The following is a 26,633-nucleotide window of genomic DNA, read 5'->3' on the forward strand; positions in this document are numbered from 1 at the left end:
TTGGAAGTCCATGGGACATTCAGTATTTTCTTTAACACCATAAATTAAAGGCATAAATTCTCCTATAATTCTTATTCACTGCCCAGCTCGAGGATGTGTAATAAATGGTTGAAAACAAAGCATTTATTTGACCCTCAGAAACTGTAATCTGCAAGAAATTCCCATTGCTTCTAAAAGAAGGTTGTGTAAAATCTGATGGAATACACAACATGGGGGAGCCTGGAGAACCTTATGCTGAATTAAATATCTCAGTCACAAAAGGGCAAATACTGCAAAACATCACCATTATAAAACGGAACAGACTTGGAGTGTAAGGAAAAGAATAGATAGATAATGAACACAGCATTAGATCAGACAAGGGGAAGAACTGTCTGAAAAGAATATATGGTTAAGCATTGCGTATATGACAACAATCTGGAACAAGACATGAATTACAGGGTAGGCTGGGGGAGGAAGGAGAGGAAGGGAGAAGAAAATGAATGGGAATCCCAGAACACTTGATCGTGCTAATGCATAACCTATAATTGGACCGGGAGGCAGTCGTCAGAACAGAGCAAGGGAACACTGCATGGTTCAAAATTGGGAAGGGCGTACGCCAGGGATGCATTCTATCTCCATACCTTTTCAACCTATATGCAGAACAGATTATCCGGGAGGCTGGGCTCTATGAGGAGAAATGTGTGGTCAAGATTTGTGGGTGATTTATCAACAATCTGTGTTATGCAGATGACACAACCCTGCTTGCTGAAACTGAGGAGGACCTGAAGCACCTGCTGCAGAGGATCAAGGACTGCAGTCTCCAATATGGATTGAGGCTCAATGTCAAGAAGACAAAGATTCTCACCACTGGGCCAATTGGCAGCATCAGGATGGATGGTGAAGAGAATGAGATTGTACACAGCTTTAGTTTGCTTGGCTCTTGGCACCAGTAGCCAGGAAATTAAAAGGCGCATTGCCATGGGAAAGTCTGCTGTTAGGGACCTCTCCAAAGTACTGAAAAGCAATGGTGTCTCTCTGGAGACTAAGGTGTGTCTGATACAGGCTATGGTCTTCACAATCACTTGTTATGCATCAGAGAGTTGGACAATGACCAGGGAGGATAGAAGGAGAATTGATGCCTTTGAGCTGTGGTTCTGGAGAAGAGTATTGAGAATACCGTGGACTTCTAGGAAAACAGATTCGTCCTGGAAAGGGTTAAACCGGGTGGCTTCTTGGAGGCAAGGATTCTGAGGCTCCGTCTAACATACTTTGGACATGTTGTGAGGAGAGACCGGTCCTTGGAGAAGGACATCATGCTTGGGAGGGTGGAGGTACAGCGCAGGAGGGGAAGGCCCTCTATGAGGTGGATTGATTCAGTGACTGGGATAATCGGGATGGGAGTGTCAGAGACAGTGCGATTGGTACAGGACAGAGCAGAGTTTAGGGCTGTTGTACATAAGGTCGCTATGAGTCGCAAGTGACTCGATGGCACATAACAACAACAACAACAACAACAACAACTGCAATCCCAGAGGTACACAGTTCGAGTCCACCAGATGCTTTGCTGGAGGAGGGGCAATCTCTTCCAGTACCAGTCAGATCGGATTTGATGGTAAACACACAAAAAATAATTTTAAAAAATTGAAATTTTTTAAAAAAATTAAATAGTGTGCAACATTGAATGAGTGGAAATAAAAAATAAATACATATTTTTAATTAAATAAAAATTTTAAAATAATAAAATGTGATGGAAGGAAAGTATTCTGTGTCTTTTATTCCTATCACTTCAGCAATGCATATGAAACAAACATCCTAGTAGGGAAGCCTTGAGAGTGGAAGCTAGGGTAACTCAAGAATCCTTGGGAAGCCAGAATGCAGCTATGGTTGGCTTGAAGTTCAAGTCCTCAGGGGACTTAGTCCACAAAGGTCAAGTAGGAAGCCAGGACAATATAAAGTAATTCTGATATCCAGCCCATGTTCTCTGAAGCAAAGCACAAAGTTCTTTTACATTCATTCATTTAATAAATGCTAAGCACTTGTCTCCATGTCAGACATTGGGTCAGTGCTATAATGATAAACAAAAATGGCTTATAATTTAGTAGGGAAAAGCAGAATTGAGGTTGATTTCTATAGACAAATGTAAAATTATAACTATGAACTGTAATAGTGCTCAATTTGAATGTCATCCTAAGGACTTCAACTTTTTTTTTTTGTCAACATTGGGAAGTCACTGAAAGTTTGGGAGTAGAGAGATGACAAGGTCATAGAAAAATTACTTGAATTTTCTCTTTGCACTGGCTGATCCAAAAGAGGGAATCTAATGACAAAGCCTGACTGGAGACCATGTTAGGTCAGGGAGATTTCAAATTATAACATATCATTTATATCTTCTCTTAAAGTGGCTATTTTCCCCTTTCTTTTCTTTCAATTCAGCTCTCATTGCCAATTCATAGTTTACCCTCCATTTGGTTAGAGTTTGGGTGTGTCAGAGGCAATGCGATTGGCACAGGATACAGCAAGTTTTAGGGCTGTTGTACAGAGGGTCTCTATGAGTCGCAAACCACTTGATGGCACATAACAACGACAAACATTATTCATTCATTCATGCACACTTACCTCCCTCTCCCTCCTCCTGTTTTCTTTGTGTTGTTGTTATGTGTTGTCGAGTCTCTTGCGACTCATAGGGACCCTATATACAACAGCTCTAAACTCTGCCCTGTGTCAATCTCACTGTCTCCAACACACTCATCCAGATTGCCCCAGTCACCGAATCAATCCACCTCCCAGAGGGCCTTCCCCTCCTGCACCTGCCCTCCAACCTCCCAGGCATGATGTCCTTCTCCAAGGACTGGTCCCTCCTTACAACATGACCAAAGTATGTCAGACAAAGTCTCAGAATCCTTGCCTCCAAGGAGCATCCCAGTTTAACCCTCTCCAGATGAATCTGTTTGTTTTCTTAGTAGTCCATGGTACCCTCAGCACTCTTCTCCAACATCAAAGCTCAAAAGCATCAATTCTCCTTCTATCCTCCCTGGTCATTGTCCAGCTCTCTGATGCATAACAAATGATTGCAAAGACCATGACCTGTACTAGACGCACCTTAGTCTCCAGAGACACACCATTGCTCTTCAGTACTTTGGAGAGGTCCCTAACAGAAGACTTTCCCATCGCAATATATCTTTTAATTTCCTGGCGGCTGGTGCCAAGGGTCTTGATTGTGGAGCCAAGCAGACTAAAGCTGTGAACAGTCTCTTCACCATCCATCCTGATGCTGCCAATTGGCCCAGTGGTGAGAATCTTTGTCTTCTTGACATTGAGCCTCAATCCATATTGTAGGCTGCAGTCCTTGACTCTCTGCAGCAAGCGCTTCAGGTCCTCCTCAGTTTCAGCAAGCAGGGTTGTGTCATCTCCATAACACAGATTGTTAGTAGATCTTTCACCAATCTTGACCCCACATTTTCCTCATAGAGCCCAGCCTCCCAGATAATCTGTTCTGCATACAGGTTGAAAAGGTATTGAAATAGGTTGTATCCCTGGGGTACGCCCTTCCCAATTTTGAACCATGCAGTGTTTCCTTGCTCTGGTCTGATGACTGCCTCGTGGTCCAAGTATAGGTTTCACATTAGCATGATCAAGTGTTCTGGGATGCCCATTCTTCTCAGAGTCAACCACAGTTTGTTATGATCCACACAGTCAAATGCCTTTGCATAATCAATGAAACACAGATATTCTTCTGGTATTCCCTGCTTTCAGCTAAGATCCATCTAACGTCAGCTACAATATCCCTAGTACCACGACCCCTTCTAAACCCAGCCTGGACTTCTGGCAGTTCTCTGCTGATGTGCTGTTCCAGTCATTTTTGGATAATCTTCAGTAGAATCTTGCTTGCTTGTGAAATCAATGATATTGTTCTGTAGTTTGCACACCCTGTTGGGTCACCCTTCTTTGGAACGGGAACAAGTATAGATCTCTTCCAGTTAGTAGGCCAACTGGTTGTTCTCCAGATTTCTTGGCACAACTTGGTGAGCACATCCAGGGCAGCATCTGTTAACTGAAATACATCAATTGGTATACCATCTATTCCTGGGGCCTTATTTTTTTGCTATTTCCTTCAAAGCAGCTTGAACTTCTTCCTTCATCACCATAGGTCATTGCTTATATGTTATTTCATTAAATTGTTCTGTGTCTGCCAGTTCCTTTTGATATAGTGACTCAGTATATTCTTTCCATCTTCTTTTAATACTTCCTGGATCATTTAATATTCTACCTAAAGCATCCTTGATTATAGCAACTCGAGGTTTATATTTGTTCTTCAGTTCCTTGAGCTTAAGAAATGCTGAGTGAGTTTGGCCTTTTTTATTTTCTGACTCCAGCTCCTTGCACATCTCATTGTAATATTTTGCTTTGCCATCCCATGCTGCCCTTTGAAATCTTCTGTTCAGCTCTTTAGAATCTTGAATTCTTCTTTGTGCTTTGGCTTCTCTACACTCCAGTGCAATCTTCAGAGTTTCTTCTGACATCCATTTTGCTCTTTTTTTTCTCTTCTGTCTTTGTAATGACCATTTGCACTCTTCCTGGATGATACTTTGGTATGTAGTCTCAAAATATTTTGCATCTCTTAACATATAACCTGTTGCTATAGAGTCAATTCCCACCCATGGTGACCCCTTATATTACAGTGTAGACCTGCTCTGTAAGGTTTTCTTGACAGTAATCTTTACAGAAGTAGATTACCAGGCATTTCTTCTGTGTTATCTCTGACTGTGTTCAAACTGTCAAGCTTGTGTTAGTACAAGCATCATCCAAATTTAAGTAAGATTAAATATCATTTAAAATGGTCAAAGAAGTAGAACACTCAGCTTTGTCTGATACTATGTTTGGGACAGAAGCAAAGAGAAGTTAGAGAAATGAGGCTCTGCCTTAATAACTTCTTAAAGATGTTTGGTTATTTGAGATCATTTGCAGGCACAGTAAGCCATTGGCAACTTTTCTGACATGTAAGGTAATACATCCTTGTGCCCTAACCTGTATGACCTATTGCTGTCAAGCGCCCCTATCTCACATTTGGAATCATTTTGCTAAGACCCTGTGCCTTCATGTTACATGACCAAAACTAAGGTCCACTATGCTAGCAAGGTTCATTATCTGTGATGGATGATCCCCAAGATCTCAAAAAGAAACCTGAATGTTGGCCACAATTGATAAACTCAGCGTAGACAAATTTTAACTTGTAACTAATCCCAGAAGCCTATGCCGATTCCTGGCTCAAGATTATATAAAGTTAGCACAATTTCTGGTCCTTGTTGTTATTAAAGAATGAGAGGAACTTATATAGGAAATACAGAACATTGGGATGTGAGAATATTTTTTCCACAGTATCTTCTCTCATAAGATGTTTGGGCATGGTGCTCACGTCCTAGACTAAATAGTGCTATCTTGTCAATGTTCTAGAAAGAATTTGGTGCCAACCAAACCACTGAACCATCATGACAGAGTAAGAAAAGATTGAAGTTGTCAATGACCCCATTTTATGTGTATCCACAATCAACACCTATGGTAGCAGCAGTCAATAAATCCAAAGACAAAACAAAATAAAATCCAAAAATGTTCTGCTGTCAGTGACTTCTCCAAAGTCCTAAAGAGCAAGAATGTCAGTTTAAAGATTAAGGTGCACCATGGCTGCACCTGTCCTTTTGTCTAGGAGTCTCCATCCCCTGCCCAAGCCCACCACCCTAGCAGGCATCCCTTCAACAGGAGGGTGAAAGGGGGGGCCCAGAACCCAGGTCTTGAAGAACCTTTTCAAGCCTTTTGGAATCAATAAATACTGTATGACTTATGCAGAGAGGAGAGGCGGGTAGGCTGGAGCCTTGTTCTCCTCACCACGCAGAAGAGGCCTGGCTGCTCTAGCCTCATTCACAGGATGATGTAGATGCATGGGAACACAGGCCTCTTCATCAACCCTGTTAGCAGCACAAATAAGGCAACTTCAAATGGCTTCTGCATCTGGCCTCTGCTGAACGCACCAAGCTCTCCCTGCCCTTGGCCGAACTAGTTGAACTGTGAGGCCAGAGACCCAAAGTCCTCCTCTCCAGACTTGATCTTCTGGATGTAGCCATTGATCAGCTGCAGAGCTTCTTCAGTCATCTTTTTCTGTCTCCAAGAAGAGGCCCACCAGGATTGGCTGGTTTTGACCAGCAGATGCGAGCAGCAAACCTGCTCGGGTCGCCCTGCCCAATCTTGCCACTACTGATGCTGTTACCACTGGGTTGCTCCCATTGGCTGGTGTCAGTGATGGGGCTGAAGTAGTACATCCAGCCTGAACTATGGCTCACGCGCTTCTCCCAGGCAGCTTCTCCTCATTCTCTGTCTTTCCTCCTTCCATGGTATTTTTAGTTACTTCCTATGTATCTGAAAAGTTGGACAATGAATAAAGATGACAGAAAAAGAATCAGTGCCTCTGAGTTTTGATGTTGGAGAAGAACACTGAATATCCTACAGACCCGCAGAACAAACACATTTGTTTTGAATAAGGGCAAGGATAATAAAATTTTCTCACATACTCTGGCCATGTTAGAAAGGGCCAGTCCTTGTACAAAGACATCATGCTGGGAAAGGGGGAGAGTCAGAGAAAGAGAGGAAGACCTTCAACATGAGGAATTGTAACAACGAGTTTGAATATGATGGAAATAATGAGAACAGCACAGGGCAGCTTGAAGTTTAGCTCTTTTGTTCATAGGATCGTTATAAATCGTTATTAACTCAATAGCACATACTAACAACATCCATACGTCCAAACCTAAATAAGTCATGGCCATAGATCGAAGGAATAGACTGGAATCTGCATTATGTAACACAATTTTGTTTACTGACACTGAGGAGGACCTGAAATACTTGCTGCAGAAGGTCAGGGATCTTCAATATGGATTAAAGTTCAACATAAAAAAAAAAAACACCCCAACAAAGATTCTCACCACTAGACAACTGGCAGCATCATGATAGATGGAGAAGAGATTGAGATTGTTAACTGCTTCAGCTTGCCCGGCTCCACAATCAACGTTCTTGGTACCAGCAGTCAGGAAATCAAAAGAATCGCACTGAGAAAATCTGTCAGGAGACCCCTCCAGAGTCCTGACAAGCAAAGATGTAAATCTAGAGACTAAGATGCAACTGGTCATGGTCTTTGCAATTACTTGCTATGCATCAGAGAGCCGGACAATGACTAAAGATGACAGAAGAATTGATGTCTTTGAGCTGTGGTGCTGGAGTACTGAGTATACCATGGACTGCTAGCAGAACAAACAGGTTCACCCTGGAGAGGATGAAACTAGGCTGCTTCTTGGAGGCAAGGATTTTGAAGCTCCACCTCACATACTTTGGGGCTCTAGCCAGGAAGCACCAGTCCTTGGAGAGGGAAGGGTGGAGGGACAGCACAAGAAAGGAAGACCCTGAACGAGATGTATTGACTCAGGGATTGGCATAATGGGGTAGGTGTTTCGCGGACCAAGAAATTGGCTCAAGACATATCAGTGATCAGTTTTTGTGCATATGGTCGCTATGAGTTGCAAGTGACTCGACAGCACATAACAAAGCTTAAGAAGTAGCACAGTCAAAATAACGGAAGATGGCTCAAATCCATTAGCTGCTCTTTGGAAGAAAGACGAACAACAGCTAAACCTTGCCCTAACCTGGGCCATCCTCACCATCTCTGTGTGGCCCATTGTTAAAGTCACTGTGTCAATCCATCTTGTTAAGGGCCCTCCTCTTTCACTGACCGTCCATCTTTGCTAGCATGACGTCTTATGAAACTTAGTTGTCTTATAAAATGGATACCAAGCCTAGAATAGACTAGGTTGGGACAGGCAGGGCAGCAAGCGCCATCTTGAGATCTTTTGAAGAGTTGCCAAGGGTAAGATATCTGAGTTCCTTCTATCTTTACTAAAGAGAATCACTAAATAGGAATAGAACATGGATCCTTGTGAAGAAGTACAGGCAATTCCCTGAGGTGCAGGGAGGCTGGTAATACTAGCTCCTGAGCTTGCAATGCTGAGCGAGAGGCCACCGAAGTAGAAATCTCTCTACAGGTATTTAAACCGTGGCGTCGATACACTGACAACTGTTTAGCCGGAACAGGAAGGCAGAGAGAGCAAAGGACGTGACGTAAGTGTGATCACTGATTGGTTGTTTTATTGAGACCCCGCCCTATAGTCAATCCCTGGCACTTCGCTTCCGCTTGCTCGGCTCGTCTTGCAGCTTCCGCCCCCCGCGTTTTCAGGAGCATGGCCAGAGGAGACAGGAAGAAGCACTTTCGTGAGCATTGATTGGCTAAAGGGAGAAGTGTCCTGGACGCTGATTGGCTCTGTCCTTCGCGGGAAGGAGTTTGTGGCGCCAGTGAAAAGTAGCTGTACTGCTGCAACCAGCAACAGGGTCTAGGAGAGCCCCCGGGACCCTGTAGATCGGAGTTACTGGGCCCGTCTCCAGAAGAAGTCACGACCAAGATGTGGAATAGTAAATAGGGGTGGGACAGAAAAAAATGGGGGTCGCGAGGAAGATTGAGCAAGAGGGAGAGTGTGGGGTCGGAGAGCGGGTGTAGAGGATTTAGGGGAGAAGAAGCAGGAGCTAGAAGGGAGGGCAGGGGTGTTTGGGAACTGTCGATGGTCCAAGAAGTAAAAGCTAAGGAATTTTGGGAGGTGATAGGAGTGTTTGGGGGAATTGAGGTCTGAAAGGATTTGTGGAATTTCCAGAAGTCTGCAAAACAGCCCAGATAGTAATACACACTGTTGTTTAAAACAGGTGGGTTTGAGAGCTTCGGCGGCTCTTCCTACGGTGGCGCCGGCGGCTACACGCAGTCCCCGGGGGGCTTTGGGTCGCCCACCCCTACTCAGGCTGAAAAGAAAACAGTAGGTTCAAAGAGTATTTCGTTTTATTCTATCCTGTTCTAAAGCTCCGAATTAATCTGAGATGTGTGCCACATATGAACGATATTAAGCATGAACTGATTGGTAATGAAAGGTTCTGAGCCTTGTTTTCTCTCTTTTGACGATTCAGTGTTGGAAGTTTTAAAAATGAAATCGTCCCTAATCTTACTTCCTCTGCTTCCTTGGTTTTATTTTTACATTTGTCAAAATAGCTAATTTGCCTTCTGGGAAAACTCTTAACGTGTAGTTGATAGCCTGGTTTGCCCTCTTCGTGAACTCTAGAGTCGTCAAATATGAGGCAGTGTAGGGTACCTTCAGGTAGGGTTCAGGGCATGATTTTTTTAATCAAGTCAGTACGTGTTTTCTTGTAAATTACCTTCGGGTAAGTTTCTAAACCTTAGGAGTTTTGTGCATATTAAGACTAGCTAATAAAAACTTCACAAGGGTTTAATATTCCTGATATTATTATATGTGTATAGTGTGGTGGTGTTTATTGCCATCGAGTCGAGCACAACTCATAGCAACCCTCTGAACAAAAGGTTTGAAGCCTTCCTATAACTGTAGTCATTTATCAAAGGTCATAGAGTTTCCAGAGGTATGTTGTTTAGGAAGTGGATGCCACTCTTGTTTCCAAACCTGTCTTTAAACTGGGAGCTCCACCAAATACTGTCCACCATGGGTAACCCTTAAGGCATTTGACACTGCAGTGTTGCAAGCAACCGCAGGTTACTCAGTACAGCATATTGACAGAAGAGTCCTGTACCACTCAGAAGAATGTTCCTCCAAAATAAGAACAACCGACTTTTAAATACAAAGGTGGTCTCCCCAAGGTCTTGTTGACTCTAAGCAAGAGACTTTTAAAAAAAGAAACCAAACAACCAATATAGTATGTTGTTGATGTTATATGCCTTCCACGTATAGCGACCCAGTGTATGGCAACTCTGAACCCTTCACTATCCTATATATATAAACCCTCTACTGAGGTTTAATATTCTTACATATATCTATATCTATATCTGTCTAGCTGTTTATCTATCTATACATACACACACACACACACATCCCATATAGGTGCTTATGAAAGTGTCCTATAGTTATTTTAAGTGAATCGACCCAATTGTTTTTTAACATAACATGGACTTTGGACAACATGATCTCAGTGAAGCAAGATCTGTGAAATGGTTGCATGCAGCAACTGCTGTTGATTCTATCCTGTGGATGCAGGGCTGTCTGGTTTCTCTTTTGATGTCTTCCCCTTCTCCCCCCCCCCCCCACGCCAAAAAACCCCACATTTTATCAGGAATAATTCTGGATGAGTTGTGAACAAATCTATTAATAAAGTTTAAGTATCATGTAAAATACAGTGTTAGAATTCACTAAGCTATGTATTTTGTATAATTCACATATATTTAGTTATTATTGTGTATGTGTGTATGCTTAGTATTTCACATAATCCTATTAACTTGTTCAGTTGTTCAGAGAAGATGAAAGGATTACCTCAACCTGAAAAGTAAGTAAATAATTAGAACTAGACAGTGTATACATGATGATATGCAAATCTAAAATCTGGTGAGCATTCTTGTCTCTGACTGTGGTGGTCTTTTTTTCTCAGGAAGACCAGAGGAGATTCAAGTCCTCTAGCTCTGTCTTCCTTGGGGTTGTGAAGGAGAAAACAGAAAATAGATACTGGTTCTTGTCCTTTTCACCTACCAGTTGCTTTTCTCCGTTCTAGGTGTTAGAACTTTTTTTATTTCAGAATCTCTAGTCAGATATTAAGAGCTTTTCAGAGAAAAAGAAATTAGGGGCTTAAACTCAGGACATTTTGGTTTTTAATCAAATGCTTTCTCTATAGAAGATTAAATAAATACCTGTGAAAAATCTTTCCTACTTAATACAAACTCAGTATATATTGATATCATTTTCATTCATAAAAATTCTGTTTTCCTGTTGTGTTGTTTGTTGACAGACAGTGGTTCATAGTCCGTATGAAAAGAATACTCAGCTTATAAAAGTAATACACACGCAACGAATATATACTAGTATATGCATTATATATTTCAACAACTCAAAAAGTGAGTATTTACTGAAGAGGTGGTAGTAAATCCAGGCAATGAACAGCTCAGCTGTGATAGGGAAAACCAGAAAATGTGTTAGATTGTAAGAGATAAATCTTAGGACCTCTGCAGATTTGACATTTGTGAATACTAACCTAAAAATACGGTAAAATTGGAAAACATAGTTAATGCCTTCAGATCCTTTTTTTCAAAGTTATTGTAGATTGAAAGAATGATGGGATACTATTCATACTCAGAGTTTATAATATTCCAAAAGGAGTCCTGGTGGCACAGTGCATTTTGTGCTGGATTTCTAACTGAAAGTTTAGCAGTTCAAGTTCACCAGCTATTCAAAAAGAAAGATGGGACAGTCAGCTTTCATTGACTTTTATAGCCTCAGAAGTCCAGTTGAGGGTCACTATGAGTCAGAATTTACTTCAACAGCAGTAGGGTTTGTTTTCTGGTTTTTAAAATTATGTTCCAGGCAGTATTCTAAGTTCATGACCATATTATTACATTTAGTTGCCATAATGCCTTTATCCCAGTTTTACAGCTGAGGAAATTAATAAGAGGTGGATTGAGAAACATATACAAGAGCTTTTGAATTAACTGCCATAGAGTTGCAGTCTTCACTCCTAAGCTTAGCTTTCCTTGTTTGTAAAGTATTGCCAGGGTCATGTCATGCATTTTAAGTCAGAGCTAGACTGTTAAATATATGCCTGAAGGCCAAGAGTCTATGCTGTGTCTTAGAATTTTGTGTTATTTCCAATTGATTTAGACAAGAAGAGTTCTAACTTTTAATTCCCCATGACTTTTTATACAATATTGTATGAGTCTGTACGAGCACATAATAGCCTGTGACTAGAAATGCCCATTCCATACCTGCTATATTTTCACTATCAAAATTCTTATCTCGAAGTCCAGCCCAATGCTAGAGTTTTCCACTTAACCCACTGAATAGATTATTCTGAGATCCTATAGCACATTAATTCTAGTTAGGACCAACTCATAGCTGACCTGCAGTAGGTTTCCAGAGGCTGTAAATAGCTCAGTAGTTGCTAGCCTGTCTTTCTCCCACAGAGCACCTGGCAAATTTGAACCACTTGCCATTGGGTTGACCATACAATTCCTTATCACTAGGCCATCAGAGCTCCTATTAGGGAATAGTGGTTATTTTCTTAGTTGACTGTATGCATATTCTTTTCAGAGAGCCAGAGCCCAGCACATTGTACCTTGTACCATATCTCAGCTCCTTTCTGCCACTCTGGTTGATGAAGTATTCAAAATTGGCAATGTTGAGATTTCACAGGTATGTAAAAGAATTTATGGAAGAGTCATTTAATTATATGAAGAATGTAATAAGATTTAATTTTAAGTGCTGCCTTTATTTTCAGAAAATCGAAACTTTTTTTCTTTGACCTAGGTCACTATTGTGGGGATAATCAGACATGCAGAAAAGGCACCAACCAACATTGTTTACAAAATAGATGACATGACAGCTGCACCCATGGATGTTCGCCAGTGGGTTGACACAGATGTAAGTGGTTGCTTTGTAATCAGGGTTGGGTTACTTTGGAGATACTGACGTTTTTCATTCTTAAATTTGTGAAGACCTTCCTTATAAAAATGATGTATAAGCAAGGTATCATATGTTGGATGCTAAAAGAACAAATAGATTTGATTTTCGTTGTTATGTACCATTGAGATGGAACTGACTCTTAGCTGACCTTCTAGGTTTTCAGAGGCAGTAAATCCCATAGGAGTTGATTGGTAGATTTGAACCACATACCTTTGGGTTGGCAGTGCAACTCTTTACATTTAAAAAACTTAAGCACTGCAATCCTGAAGGCAGGGTTCAAATCCACTAGATACTCCACTGGAGAAGGAGGGGCATTCTCCTGTGCCAGTCAATGACTTATGGTACATGTTTGCATAAGCAGACCACCTTTTCAGCATCCTAAAATAATAAAAACCAAGTTAAAAGCAAGTGAGAAGAGATAACCAAAATGTAAACTACATGGGAACAAAGGTTTTTATCTTGTTCACCACTATATCCCCAGCATCTCCAGTCCTGATAACCAGTGTTAATAGTGTTTGGCTGGATGGGGTAAATATTTATAATGTTTCAGGTTTTTGGTTTTGGTTTTGGTTTTTGGTGGTTTTGTTGTTGTTGTTGTTGTTGTTGTTGTTGTTTTTTTCCAATCCACTCAGTGTTTTTACTTTTACTCAACCCTAAGCAAACAGCAAAATTAACACACCATTTAACAACTCAAGTTCAGCTTGCTACATCAAGGAAGAGCAATCAGTTTAACCAGCACAGATTGTAGGCCTCACAGCCAGTACTTCTGCCCATCCAGGCCACCACTGTGGTCTCTTTTAAGGACCCAGTAATGCTCTATTTCTTCAAACCTGGTACATTCACTTGCATATTTTTCCTCCTTTTTAAAACTCTGGGTCGCTCATTTTTATAGTAACAATTTGATGGCCCCATAAAGGTACCAAAACATTCCCCCACAAATATTTGACTTCAGATCTGATCAGAATACAAACTAGCAGGTGTGACTTTCCAGAAGTATAAAGGGCAGGCACCAGGAAGTGTGTCCCTGATGAGAATGGGAATTGGGAGGAGGAGACATCTACATGCTTCACTGAGCTGGAGAGTGGGGCTGGGTGGCTCCGGAACCCCCTGGTGGCTCAGCGCTCTGCTTCCCAGACAGCTCCTTGTAGAGCTTGGGCATGTAGTCATCCCACTCTACCTGGTAGCATGTGCCGGCCACCACCGAGCCGAGCTCGTACTCTTTGCTGAAGGAGGCCACCTTGAACTTGTCTTGGTGATCTCCAGATCAGTTGCTCAGAATAGACTCGTCACACTTCAGGGGCCTGTCCCGCTCGTAAACCAGCCACACGTAGTGGTGGAGACCTGTGCCTTTGGGAGGCCCAGAGCCCACATAATCGGAGAGGACTGTGCCACTGCTGTTGTCATTGCCTTTCATGTTAATCACTAGAAAATTATGCCAGTCTGTGAACTTGGGGCTCCTTTCTGCTGGGAGCATCTGGGTCTGTCAGGACCAAGGTGTAGAGTTTACCTGAATGGAGGCCATCCAGTGTGATACTGGAGGGGCAGTTCTTCACCTGGGTGGGCGTCAGCACTTTGCCCGGGTCCGCCCTGAGGTATTTGATCTGCAGCAGGTGCTGCGGCTGCTCCTCCACCTCCTACATCGAGGGGTCGAGTGTGGATAACCACATGTTACAAAGTTTTAAAAAGAAATTTAATTAATAAAAACTCTTACAAACTGAACTGGGCAAACACTTGCACATAGATGCACAGATAACTCATAAATATTAGTAACAAAATAGTTTTCATTAACTTGAGGATACTGTTTTCATTTTAATGTAGTTGGCACAGGAATAAAGAGTAGCAGTGCCCAGTTCTAATGAGAACAACAGCTAACACAGTGCCTAGGCTAATAGATATTTGTTGAATAATGGTTTAAAGAAATAGGTAACAATTGAAGATACTGTTTCCATTTTAATGTAGTTGGCACAGGAATAAAGAATAGCAGTGCCCTATTCTAGTGAGAACAACACAGTGCCTAGCACTAAGTAAACAGATATTTGTTTGATAGTGTTTTAAGGACACAGGTAACATCATACCCTGATGTTATGAATATTTATTAGTATAACTTGCCTAAAAATCAGCCTGTATTAATAAAATCATCAGTTATAAAGATAATTGCCCTAACAGTTCTACTCCTGGGAATTTACGTTAAGGAATTCATTCCAGTGGAGATTATTCAATAAATTCATTTGTAAAATAGTGCAAATATATGTATTGTTGTATCACACTAGGGCTTATTCACTTTAAGCTGTAAATACAGAAAAAAATCTGAAAACTTTTTTCCTCCCTCCAATTGGATACAAGATTTTGGTATTTTAGTTTTTTAAATACATTTAATTGTAGGAAATTTAGGTAATAAAGAAAAATTTCATGTTACTTCAAAAAGCACAAGAAAACTGGAGAATTAACTTGGAAGATGCTTCGCCTCAGAAAAGGGGATAGTTCATTCCACAGATGATACTGGAGTACCTTTTCTTAACTAGACAACTTGGCTTTAGGTGTACAAAGAAAAAAAAGACATAGTCCCTGCTTTCAATGAGGAGGTAGATAATTGCAAATGCCTGATATCACAAACTCATATGTACTACCCATGCTCAATTCTGAAATATTTATGATCATTTTTAAATAACCTGCAGTTTAACCTAGAATATTACTGTTGCCATAGTATATATTTTGATAAATAATACCCTTTTATTTATTTTGATAAATATTACAATGAAATGTGCTAGGAGCTGGAGTCGGAAAATCAAAAGGCCCGAACTCGTTCTTAAGCTCAAGGAACTGAAGAACAAATTCAAACCTTGAGTTGCTATAATCAAGGATGCTTTAGGCAGAATATTAAATGATCCAGGAAGTACTAAAAGAAGATGGAAGGAATATACTGAGTCACTGTATCAAAAGGAATTGTTAGACATAGAAGAATTTCATGAAACAACATATGAGCAAGAGCCTGTGGTGATGAAGGAGGAGGTTCAAGCTGCTTTGGAGGAAAAAGCATAAAATAAGACCCCAGGAATACATGGTTTACCAATTGATGTGTTTCAGCTAATAGATACTTCCCTGAATGTGCTCACCAAGTTGTGTCAAAAAATCTGGAGAACAACCACTTGGCCCACTGACTGGAAGAGATCTATATTTGATCCCATTCCAAAGAAGGGTGACCCAACAGAGTGTGGAAACTATAGAACAATCTCATTGATTTCACATGCAAGCAAGATTCTACTGAAGATTATCCAAAAACGACTGGAACAGCCCATCAGCAGAGAACTGCCAGAAGTCCAGGCTGGGTTTAGAAGGGGTCGTGATAACTAGGGATATGGTAGCTGATGTTAGCTGGATCTTAGCTGAAAGCAGGGAATACCAGAAGAATGTCTGTGTTTCATTGATTATGCAAAGGCATTTGACTGTGTGGATCATAACAAACTGTGGTTGACTCGGAGAAGAATGGGAATCCCAGAACACTTGATTGTCCTAATGCGAAACCTATACTTGGACCAGGAGGCAGTCGTCAGAGCAGGGAAACACTGCATGGTTCAAAATTGGGAAAGGTATACTCCAGGGATGTGTCCTATCTCCATACCTTTTCAACCTGTATGCAGAGCAGATTATCCAAGAGGCTGGCCTCTATGAGGAGAAGTGTGGCATCAGGATTGGTGGAAGATCTATTAACAATCTGCATTATACAGATGGCACAACCCTGCTTGCTGAAACTGAGGAGGACCTGAAATGCTTGCTGCAGAGGGTCAAGGACTGCAGCCTCCAATACGGATTGAGGCTCAATGTCAAGAAGACAAAGATTCTCACTACTGGACCAATTGGCAGCATCAAGATGGATGGTGAAGAGATTGAGATTGTTAACAACTTTAATCTGCTTGGCTCTACAGTCAACACTCTTGGCACCAGTAGCCAGGAAATCAAAAAACATATTGCAGTGGGGAAGTCTGCTGTTAGGGACCTCTCCAGGATACTGAAGAGCAATGGTGCCACTCTGGAGACTAAGGTGGGCCTGATACAGGCCATGGTCTTTGCAATCACTTGTTATGCGTCAGAGAGTTGGACAGTGACTAGGAAGGATAGAAGAAGAATTGATGCCTTTGAGCTGTGGTGCTGCAGAAGAGTATTGAAAATGTACCATGGATTGCCAAGAAAACAAACAGATTCAACATAGGGTTAAACCGGACTGTTCCTTGGAGGCAAGGATTCTGAGGCTTCCTCTGACATACTTTGGACATGTTGTAAGGAGGGACAGGTCCTTGGAGAGGGACATCATGCTTGGGAGGTTGGAGGGATAGCACAAGAGGGGAAGACCCTCTGAGTTGGATTGATTCAGTGACTGGGGTAATCGGGATGACAGAAGCAGTGCGATTGGCACAGGATAGAACAGGGTTTAGGCCTGTTGTACATAGGGTCGCTGTGAGTCGCAAGCGACTCAATGGCACATAACAACAACAACAACAATACCCTTTTAGTATAACATCAAGGAAACAAAAAATTCTCACTCTTGGGCCAATTGGCAGCATCATGATAGACTGTGAAGAGATTGCGATTGTTAACAGCTTCAGTTTGCTTGACACCACAATTAATGCTCTTGGCACCAGCAGTCAGAAAATCAAAAGCCAAATTGCATTGGGAAAATTGCTGTCAGGGACCTCTCTAGATTACTGAAGAGCAGTGATATCAGTGTGGAGACTAAGGTGTGCCTGATTCAGGCCATGCTCTTTGCAATTACTTGCTATGCATTAGAATCCTGGACAATGAATAGGGATGACAGAAGGAGAATTGATGCCTTTGAGCTGTGGTGCTGGAGAAGAGTATTCAGTATACCATGAACCGCTAGGAGAACAGTTTCCTCTTCTAGAGGGTGAAATTAGGCTGCTCCTTGGAGGCAAGGATTCTGAAGCTTCATCTTACATACTTTGGGCATGTTGCAAAGAGGGTCAGACCATTCCTTGAAGAGGGCCATCATGCTTGGGAGAGTGGAGGGACAGTGCAAGAAAGGAAGACCTTTGATGAGCTGGATTGACTCAGACTGGGTACCCCATTAGGTAGATGTGTCAGAGACAGTATGGCTCAGAATATAGAGCTGAGTTCAGAGCTGTTGTACTTGGGGTCACAAGCAACTTGATAGCATATAACAATGACAACCACCACCCTTTTAGACATCTTTTGCTGTATAGGTATAATTCAGGTGGATATGTGCAGTGTCATGTAAAAAAGGATAACATGATGCACAGCTTCCCTGATTTTGCTGAAAATTTACAGGAAAAAATTTTATTTTCTAGTCAACAGTTTATAGCCCTGATACAATTCACACAATGTATCATACTCTTCCCACTTCTTCCCTATGTTGCTTTCTGATGACATCTCTTCTGAACTTTATCTCTGGACAAATTGCTGCCCTTTCGATCTCTTTAAAAAGTCGTTGTTCTAAGGAATGCTTATGTCCTGGGTGTTACTGTTCATGGTCTAAGCCTGCCTACAGTTTGGCAGAAAGTTAAGCCTCAGGGATGAAGTCACTTTTAGGCTTAAAGGGTTCCACTAGTTTCTATGAGGCATGAAACTCTTGCCTTTTTTTGTGATTTTGAGTTTTGTTCTACATTTTTCTCCCACTCTTTCCAGGACCTCCTGATGTAATTAAACCTTTTCAGAGCACTTAGTAGTAGCCAGGTACCATCTAGTTCTGGTCATAAGAGAATTGGAGGTTGAGATTCAGATGTTCTTTTATTCAATTTTTTGACCTAATTGTTTTCATGCACCTTTGATTTTCTTCATTTTTTTCTTCTAGTGAAAGAGACCAATAGCGATAAAGGTATCAATTTATTCTTAACATAGTACATGAGAATGAATGCTCAATTTCCCACACCTTTTCCAGCAATGAATTGTGTGAAACTTAAAGTTTTGCCAGTATTATATAATTTTAAAAAATACATTCTTGCCAGTGAGAATTTCTTCTTTTTTAATTTACATTTCTTTAATTTTAGCCAGATTGAATTCTTTAGTGTTTAGTATTTATTATGGTTTTTGTTTTGCGTGGGATTTTTTTTTTTTTACTTTAGGCTTTTGGTTTTCCTGTAAACCCTCAAGAATGCTTATTTTTGTTTCATAAAAGTTAGAAAAGATGAACCTCTATATTCATCATTTTAAATGTGTAAATTTTATGTAGATTCTTGAGCTGATGCCATTGTTAATTGGTTCAGCATTATCATCTGTCTCTCCAGTAGTGTGGTATATGAATCCATTGTTCAGAATGGCCTCCCTAGGTAGCCCATTGCCCTTGGCTTTTCTACATGGTGGGAACACACAAATAGAAGTGTTAGTCTATCCAGCAGGGAATTTGCTAGTTTTACCATGTCACCAGTTTAAATAGAGCCGGTTCAGTGATAGAATCTGAGAGGAGTTTGAATACCATCAAGAAAGAAGCACAGAATTCTTTAGGGCCTATGGGAAAGCAGCTGAGAACCAGGGGACCCAACATGACAACAGCGCTGACTTGGGGTGGGCTACCCCACAGAACCAGGGGTCCTGGTCCAACCTTGCTGAAGAACTGGGTGGGAGGGTGCAAGGAGATGCCTTAATTGGCAGAACTATTATAACACTGGCCTACACCACAAAGCTGAAGGGGTCTGTGAGCGTACTTCAGAAGCTGCCCTGACTGAAAACTGGTATCCAGAATTGTAACCTGTTAATTTTCCTAATTAACCCAGTGATCATGAGTGTGTTTCTTTGAGATCTGTACGGTGCTTGCAGTGGATTTTGGACTCAGTAGAGCTCTGGTGGTCTGCAATCCCCAAGGTATGCTGTTGGAGGCCACTAGCTGCTCCATGGGAGAGGATGGGCAGTCCCCTCCTGTGCAGTTAACTACCTCTGAAGGCTCACTGGTGGGTCAGCTATGGGTTGGTTAAGACTCTGCAGTAAACTAAAAAAACAGAGCAGTAGAAGTCTTGTTGGAATTATTATACAGTAGACAAAGGATCTGGGGGATGTATGACCTTACGGAAATTGGTTTTGTGTTGTGGGTGATAATTGAAGGGGACAGATCCCCTTTGTGGAGTCAATAGAGATCAGACTTGGCCATCTGCATGCTCTCCTTGTCCTTTTTATAAGTAGCTTTTTTGCCCTACTCCTTTCACTGTAAAACTCAGTGACTTTTCCCATTTCAAACATAGGCTATATTAGCATTTTTACTTTTCTAAAAGATACAGAGATTTCCAACATCACCCCTGCCTGTGTTCTCAGTAATCACTTACTGACCACTTGAATGTTATTTGTCTACATCTCTTGAGTCATAATTTCCCATCATTTTCATCTGGATTTGGTGGACTTGTTGGTGCTGAGCATAAGACATCTTCCAGATCTTATTGTTCAAATTTTTAGTAAAGCCAACAGAACAAATGAAGCAAATAACAATCGGTAGTCAGTCATCAGCATGAGCTTCCATTGTGGTCTGCTATTTTTTTACAATGGAGCACATGTCATCATAATAAGATTTGTGCCTTGGAAATTAGCTAAGCAGTTTCTACTCTAACCATCTTGATTAGTTAGATTAAATTTTCTAACTGCAACTGAATAGTTCTACACATCGCCTGACTACTTGACTAATACATATATTTAACATAGCTGGTACTTCCATGTCACACCAGTATTTCTGAAAATACTACAGATTTATGTGTCATCTTTGTGCAGGGGCCATGCTATTCTCTGTCTTTCAGTTTTAGTATATGTGCTGCCTAAGCAAATGCTGGTTTCTTTATTTATTTATTTTTAATTTTTGTGTGAGTGTACCGTCAAATCAGATCTGACTGGTGCAGGAGGAGATTGTCCCTCCTTTTCCCAGCAGAGCATCTGGTGGATTCGAACCATGTGCCTCTGGGATTGTAGTTGCAGCTCCTTGCCACTAGGCCACCAGAGCTCCCCTTGGTTTCTTTATTTTTTTAAGTAAAATTTTTACTTTATACTTGTTTACTTACAAAGTTTGTATACATTGTTTTTCACACTGGATCTTTCCCATTTCCTTTACCCACCCCTCCCTCTACCCATCACATTATACAACCCTATGATTAAGCGTTCCTCCTCACCCCTCTGCTTCCCCCCGCTTGGATCATAATATACATTCTATAATAATGGTCTTACACAGTATTTGTCCTTATGGGACTGGGTTAGTTCATTTAGCATAATGCTCTCCATTCCCAAGTTAGGTGGCTATGTGCCATCAAGTTGCTTGTGACTCACTGCAACCTTATGTATAACAGCCCTAAACCCTGCTCTATCCCTTGCCAATCTTATTGTCTCTGAAACACCTACCCCCATTACCCTAGTCACTGAATCAGTCCATCTCATCAAGGATCTTCCTCTCCTGCACCGTCTCTCCACCCTCCCAAGCATGACGGTCCTCTCCAAGGACTGATCCCTCCTTGCGAACATGTCCAAAGTATGTCAGATGAAGCTTCAGAATTCTTGCCTCCAAGGTGCAGCCTGGTTTCACCTTCTCCAGGACAAACTTGTTTGTTCTCCTAGTAGTCCATAGTATATTCAATACTCTTCTCCAGCACCACAGCTCAAAGGCATCAATTTTCCTTCTGTCATCCCTAGTTATTGTCCACCATTCTGATGCATAGCAAGTAATTGCAAACACCATGGCATGTATCAGGCACACCTTAGTCTCCACACTGACATCGTTGCTTTTCAGTACTTCCTGAGTGTTGCATAATATTCCATCGTGTGAATGTACCATAATTTCTAAATCAATTTTATTGTGGTTGGACAATGGGCTGTTTCCTTGTTCTTTAGATGATGAATAATGCTGCTATGAACATTGATGTACAAGTCTCCGATTGTGCCTCAGTTCTCATTTTCTTGAGGTATATTCCAGGCAGTGGAATAGCTGAGTCATAGGGAATTTTTATGTTCTGCCTTCCAGAGTGGTTATACCATTCTACAGTCTCACCACATCCTCTCCAAGATTTTTATTCATTGCTGTTCTGTTACACTTTGCCCCAGCTTCTAGAGTGAGATGTTATTTCATTGTGGTTTTGATTTGCATCTCCCTTTCTGCCAGTGATTTTAAGTATTACTTTGTGTCTGTTGGCCATCTGAATATATTCCTCTGTGAAAAGTCTTTCCATGTCTTCTGCCCATTTTGTAATTGTGTTACAAGTCTTTTTCTTGTGGAGGCCCTGTAGGATTCTGTAAACTTTTTATATGGGTCCCCTTGTCTGAAATGGTATTGCCAAATGTTTTTCCCAGTCAGTAGGTTTTCTTTTCACTCTGTTCGAAAACGTTTTTGATGCATACAGGGATTTAATCTTTAGAAGGTCCCATTCATCAATTTTATCCTCTCCAGATAGTGCATTTCTGGCTGGATTTGGCAGTCTCTTTATACCATAGACTAGGCCATTTAAGTTTGATCACAGTTTATCTCTGATGAACTTTATGGTTGTGGTCTTTACTCCCAGGTCTCTGATCCACCTTAAGTTGATTTTTGTGTATGGTGTGAGATGTGGATCGTATTTCAGTTTTCTACAGGTTTCTGCAGAAGCCAAGTTTTGCCAGAACCATTTGTTGAAGAGGTTGTCATTTGATAAGTTTTATTTCCTTGTCAGTTATCCGTTGACCATAGGTATAGATGGCTAGGTCTATTTCTCGGTTCTCATGTGGTTTCTTTTTGAAGTCATTAACTCTTTGATCAGTTTTGGTAAAAGAAGGGACGTGGAGAGCTATCTTTACTTCCGGTTTGTATCAAGAGTTTCTCAAAGCTGAAAGCAGAGAGTACCAGAAAGATGTTTGTGTTTTATTAACTCTATGAAGGCATTTGACTGGAGATCATAACAAATTATTATTGCTAACATAGAGAATGAGAATCCTAGAATACTTAATTGTGCTCATTCAAAGCTTCTATGTAGACCAAAAAGCTGTTGTCTGAACAGAACATCAGGATTATGTTCTAGGGTTGTATGTATGAGGGTTGTGGGTGTTTTCCTCCATACTTACTCTGTATGCTCAGCAAATCATTTGAGAAGCTGGACTGTGAAGAGAAATGTTGTATCAAGATTGAAGGAAAGACTCATCAGCACCCTACATTATGCAGATGACACAACTTTGCTTGCTGAAAGTGAAGAGAACTTGAAATGCATGCTGCAGAAGATCAAAGATTACAAATGTGGATTACATTTCAATATCAAGAAAACAAAACTTATCACCACTTGACCAGTAGGCAGCATCACGATAAATAAATAAAAATATATAGTCGCTAATGATTTTATTTACTTGGGTCTATAATCAACACACATAGTAACAGTAGTCAAGAAGTCAAAAGAGTAAGAATTGTGACAGAAGGAGTTGTATTGGAGAAGAGTACTGAATATCCCACGGACTGCCAAAAGAACAAACAAGTCTGTCCTGGAGGAAGTGCAACTAGGGTGTTCTTTAGAAGCAAGGATGATGAAACTCAATCTCACATACTTTAGGACATGTTGCAAGGAGGGACCAATTCTTGGGGAAAGACCTCATGCTGGGAAAGGAAAAAGGAAGACCCTCCTCAAGGTGGATTGATACAGTGGCTGGAAAAGTGGGCTTGAACATTCATTTTCTATATTTAGTGACATTGACTATATTTTTCAAATTGTATAGCTATTCTCACCTTATTCTGAGTTTATTCTTCCCCACTGACAGAAACTCACTGCCCTTTAAAGTTCGTACATAATTTTTTAAGTTACTACAGCTCTTAAATGGACAGTCTCCTCCCTTGCGATTGGCTGTAGTCTCTCAAAACCCATAAGACAGTCAACAGTGAGTCTTTCTATTTGACAGCACATAGCAATGGCATAATTCTTAAAAGAGCATAAAACTGAAGACATTCTTTACTAATTAAGTAAAATGCTTTATATCTGTGTGAAAGTTGGACAATGAATAATGAAGACCTAAGAAGAATGGATACCTTTGAATTGTGTTTGTGAAGAGTATTGCGTATACAGTGGACTGCCAAAGAACAAGAACTATCTTGGAAAAAGTGCAACCAGGGTATTTCTTAAAAGCAAGGATGTTAAAACTTAAGCTCATGTACTTAGAGCATATTGTTAGGAGGGAGCAGTCTTTGGAAAAGGTGCTAGAAAAGGTAGAAGTTCGGCAAAATGAAGAAGACCTTCACTGAGTTGGATCAATGGAGAATGAGGGCCTTGAGCATGGTAGATATCGTAAACATTGTATAGTATTGGGCAGGGTTTCAATATTCTGTTCATAAATTCATTATGAACCATAGTTGACTCCATGGAACCTAACAACGATTGTTGTTATGTGCCATCGAATTGCCTGCAACTCATAGCGACCCTATGCACAACAGCCCTAAATCCTGCTGTGTCCCACGCCAATATTGTCTCCAGCATACCTATCCCCATTACCCAAGTCACTGAATCAGTCCACCTCATTGAGGGTTTTCCTCTCCTGCACTGTCCCTCCAGCCTCCCAAAGCATGATGTCTTTCTCCAGGGACTGATCTCACGTTGCAACATGTCCAAAGTATGTTAGACGAAGCTTCAGAATCCTTGCCTTCAAGGACCAGCCTGGCTTCACCCTCTCCAGGACAAACTTGTTTGTTATCCTAGCAGTCCATGGTATATTCAATACTCTTCTCCAGCACCACAGCTCAAAGGCATCAACTCTCCTGTCATCTCTAGTCATTGTCCAGCTCTCTGATGCATAGCAAGTAATTGGAAAGACCATGGCCTGTATCTGGCGCACCTTAGTCTCCATACTGACATTATTGCTCCTCAGTACTTTGGAGAAGTCTCTGACAGCAAACTTTCCCAATGCAATTCATCTTTTAATTTCCTGGCTGCTGGTACCAAGAGTGTTGATTGTAGAGCCAAGCAAACTGAAGCTGTTGACAGTCTCAATCTCTTCACCATTTATCATGATGCTGCCAGTTGGCCCAGTGGTGAGAATCTGTTTTCTTGATGTTGAGCTTAAATCCATATTGAAGGTTACAATCCTTGACCTTCTGCAGCAAGCACTTCAAGTCCTCCTCAGTTTTAGCAAGCAGGGTTGTGTCATCTGCATAATGTTTAACAATGATATTATAATTTTTAATGGTCATGGAATACTCCATTTTATAGTGTGTACATACTGTTAGATATCTAGGTCATTTTACATTTTTAAGTATTGTGAGTCATACTGTAATGAGTATTACGGTTAAATCTAAATGCTATTTTAATTATTTTCCTAAATTCCTAAAAGTAGAATTGTACCACCAGAAGTAGTATGTACTTGAAAGAAATGAGGGAGGGTTGTTTGGGGTTTGTTGTTGTTTTTATTATGATATGCATAAAGTACAACTTTAATTTAAAATTGCCATTACCAATATTTTTATTTAATTCTTGATTTTATAAAATCGTAATATCTAAAAACAAACTTATGCTATATTTAAGGGGTTTTTTTTAACTCTTCCACTTTGTAGCTTTATTTGTATGTAATTTAGCCATTTGAAAGAGACTTCTATGTCTCCAAAAACTTGGTTATAATGTTTGCATTTTTATCTGTTAGGATACAAGTGGTGAAAACACTGTAGTTCCTCCAGAAACATACGTGAAAGTAGCCGGCCATCTGAGATCTTTTCAGGTAAAGTCAGAATAAGTGCAGGTTAAAATATGTTTGCATCAAGCATTTTAATGGGTTTATGTCCATATTGATGATACTTAAGACCTAAGTAGTATTCATACTTAATGGGAGAATATTAAAGTGTTTTTCAGTATTCTTTTCCAAAGAAAAAACTTAAACACTAACAGATGGATAAAGACAAACTACAATTTTTGCCTACTGTGTCCAGCGGTAGAGTCCGTTCAATTTAGAAAAAAAGACACAGGATTTAAAGTCTGGAAATTAGATTGCTTGGTATTTTAGCCTTGGGCAGTTTTAATATCTAAGCCAGTTTTGTTTGTTTGATCTCTCATTATTAACTATTTTGTTTTTCTCTTAACTGTGTTTAGATTAACTTTGTTAATATTATGTCATGGTTATTTAATCTCATTGACAATGTATCAGAAAAGAGCCACATGTTTTGACCTGAAATTGTTGTGAATGTGCTTTTTATTTACATTTTTTTTTCTTTTCATTTAATAGAACAAAAAAAGTCTAGTGGCCTTTAAAATCATGCCCTTGGAGGATATGAATGAGTTCACCACACATATTCTGGAAGTGGTCAATGCACACATGATGTTGAACAAATATAACAGCCAGGTGAGTGCCTTCACTACAGTATTTTTCTTTCTTCTCCAGAAGAACATAAATGGACTGACTGCTTTTGTGCCTTCTTTGATTTCCTTGACATTTGAAGGTTGAGTCAAAAGGAAGACATTGGTCCCTGGAACATTTCCTTGATGCCCTCTGCTGTTCTATTTTATTCCAAATGAATTAATTGTATTTCTCTAAGAGTTGCTTCTTTAAGTGATCCACTGGCCAAGGTAGCTAGCTAATGAAGCCTCCAGCTATAGACTAAGTACAGGGTGAGCTCTTAACCTCCAGAACATCAGGCTGTATACAGGGGCAGGGAAAACCATCCAGATATTTGTGGCATGATGAAAAGTTGTGCACTATAATTTTATTTCTTGGTTCATACTGATGTTTCTCCACTCCATAACATTACTTCCAGTTTTGTGAATTCAGTCCAGCAGTTTCACCTAGAAACACAGTTTGTTGATTTTGTTAAAAAGTCTTCAGATGATTCTGGTGGCAAGGTGAAGGATTAGTGACAGACAGGAGCTCGATAAGCAATGAAGAATATCCTTGTATCTTGTCCTTTGTTAAGCACTGGGAAGTACATTCATTCATCCATTTGAACAATATTAATCGAGCTGACTCTATCAATCATTGTCTTGGGCCCTTGGATTATAGCAGTGAGCAAGATAAAATGCTTGCCCTTGAAGTTACATTGTCAAGGATAAACAGGCAATAAATCAGGGGAGAAACATCTGCCTTTAGTTATATGAAATCAACAATTCTGTTGACGAGGCAGTCCTGACTCATAGCATCCCTATTGGGTGTAGGAGAACTACCCGCCCCCGCCCCCCCCCCCCCCCC

The 26,633-nt window shown here is 40.7% G+C and overlaps 2 protein-coding genes and 1 pseudogene across 2 annotated transcripts in view; 1 reads left to right on the forward strand and 2 right to left on the reverse strand.

Moving 5' to 3' along the window:
* SMPDL3B (sphingomyelin phosphodiesterase, acid-like 3B) overlaps positions 1 to 6,290 on the reverse strand; it is a 63,701-nt gene extending 57,411 nt beyond the window's left edge. Inside the window, exon 1 of the mRNA XM_006883639.1 lies at positions 6,152 to 6,290. Within this exon, the coding sequence (XP_006883701.1) occupies positions 6,152 to 6,290 (139 nt within the window). The remainder of the gene's footprint in view (positions 1 to 6,151) is intronic.
* A 1,965-nt stretch (positions 6,291 to 8,255) lies between these two features.
* Positions 8,256 to 26,633, forward strand: part of RPA2 (replication protein A2, 32kDa) — a 22,367-nt gene continuing 3,989 nt past the window's right edge. The window contains 8 exon segments of the mRNA XM_006903677.1: positions 8,256 to 8,315; positions 8,317 to 8,460; positions 8,463 to 8,484; positions 8,770 to 8,876; positions 12,156 to 12,257; positions 12,372 to 12,485; positions 25,101 to 25,175; positions 25,677 to 25,793. Of these exon segments, the coding sequence (XP_006903739.1) occupies positions 8,256 to 8,315; positions 8,317 to 8,460; positions 8,463 to 8,484; positions 8,770 to 8,876; positions 12,156 to 12,257; positions 12,372 to 12,485; positions 25,101 to 25,175; positions 25,677 to 25,793 (741 nt within the window).
* On the reverse strand, positions 13,594 to 18,122 carry LOC102844709 (annotated as a pseudogene).

This window comes from Elephantulus edwardii, unplaced genomic scaffold (assembly GCF_000299155.1).
Source record: "Elephantulus edwardii isolate Elephantulus edwardi_28Jun2011 unplaced genomic scaffold, EleEdw1.0 scaffold00028, whole genome shotgun sequence".
Lineage (NCBI taxonomy): Eukaryota > Metazoa > Chordata > Mammalia > Macroscelidea > Macroscelididae > Elephantulus > Elephantulus edwardii.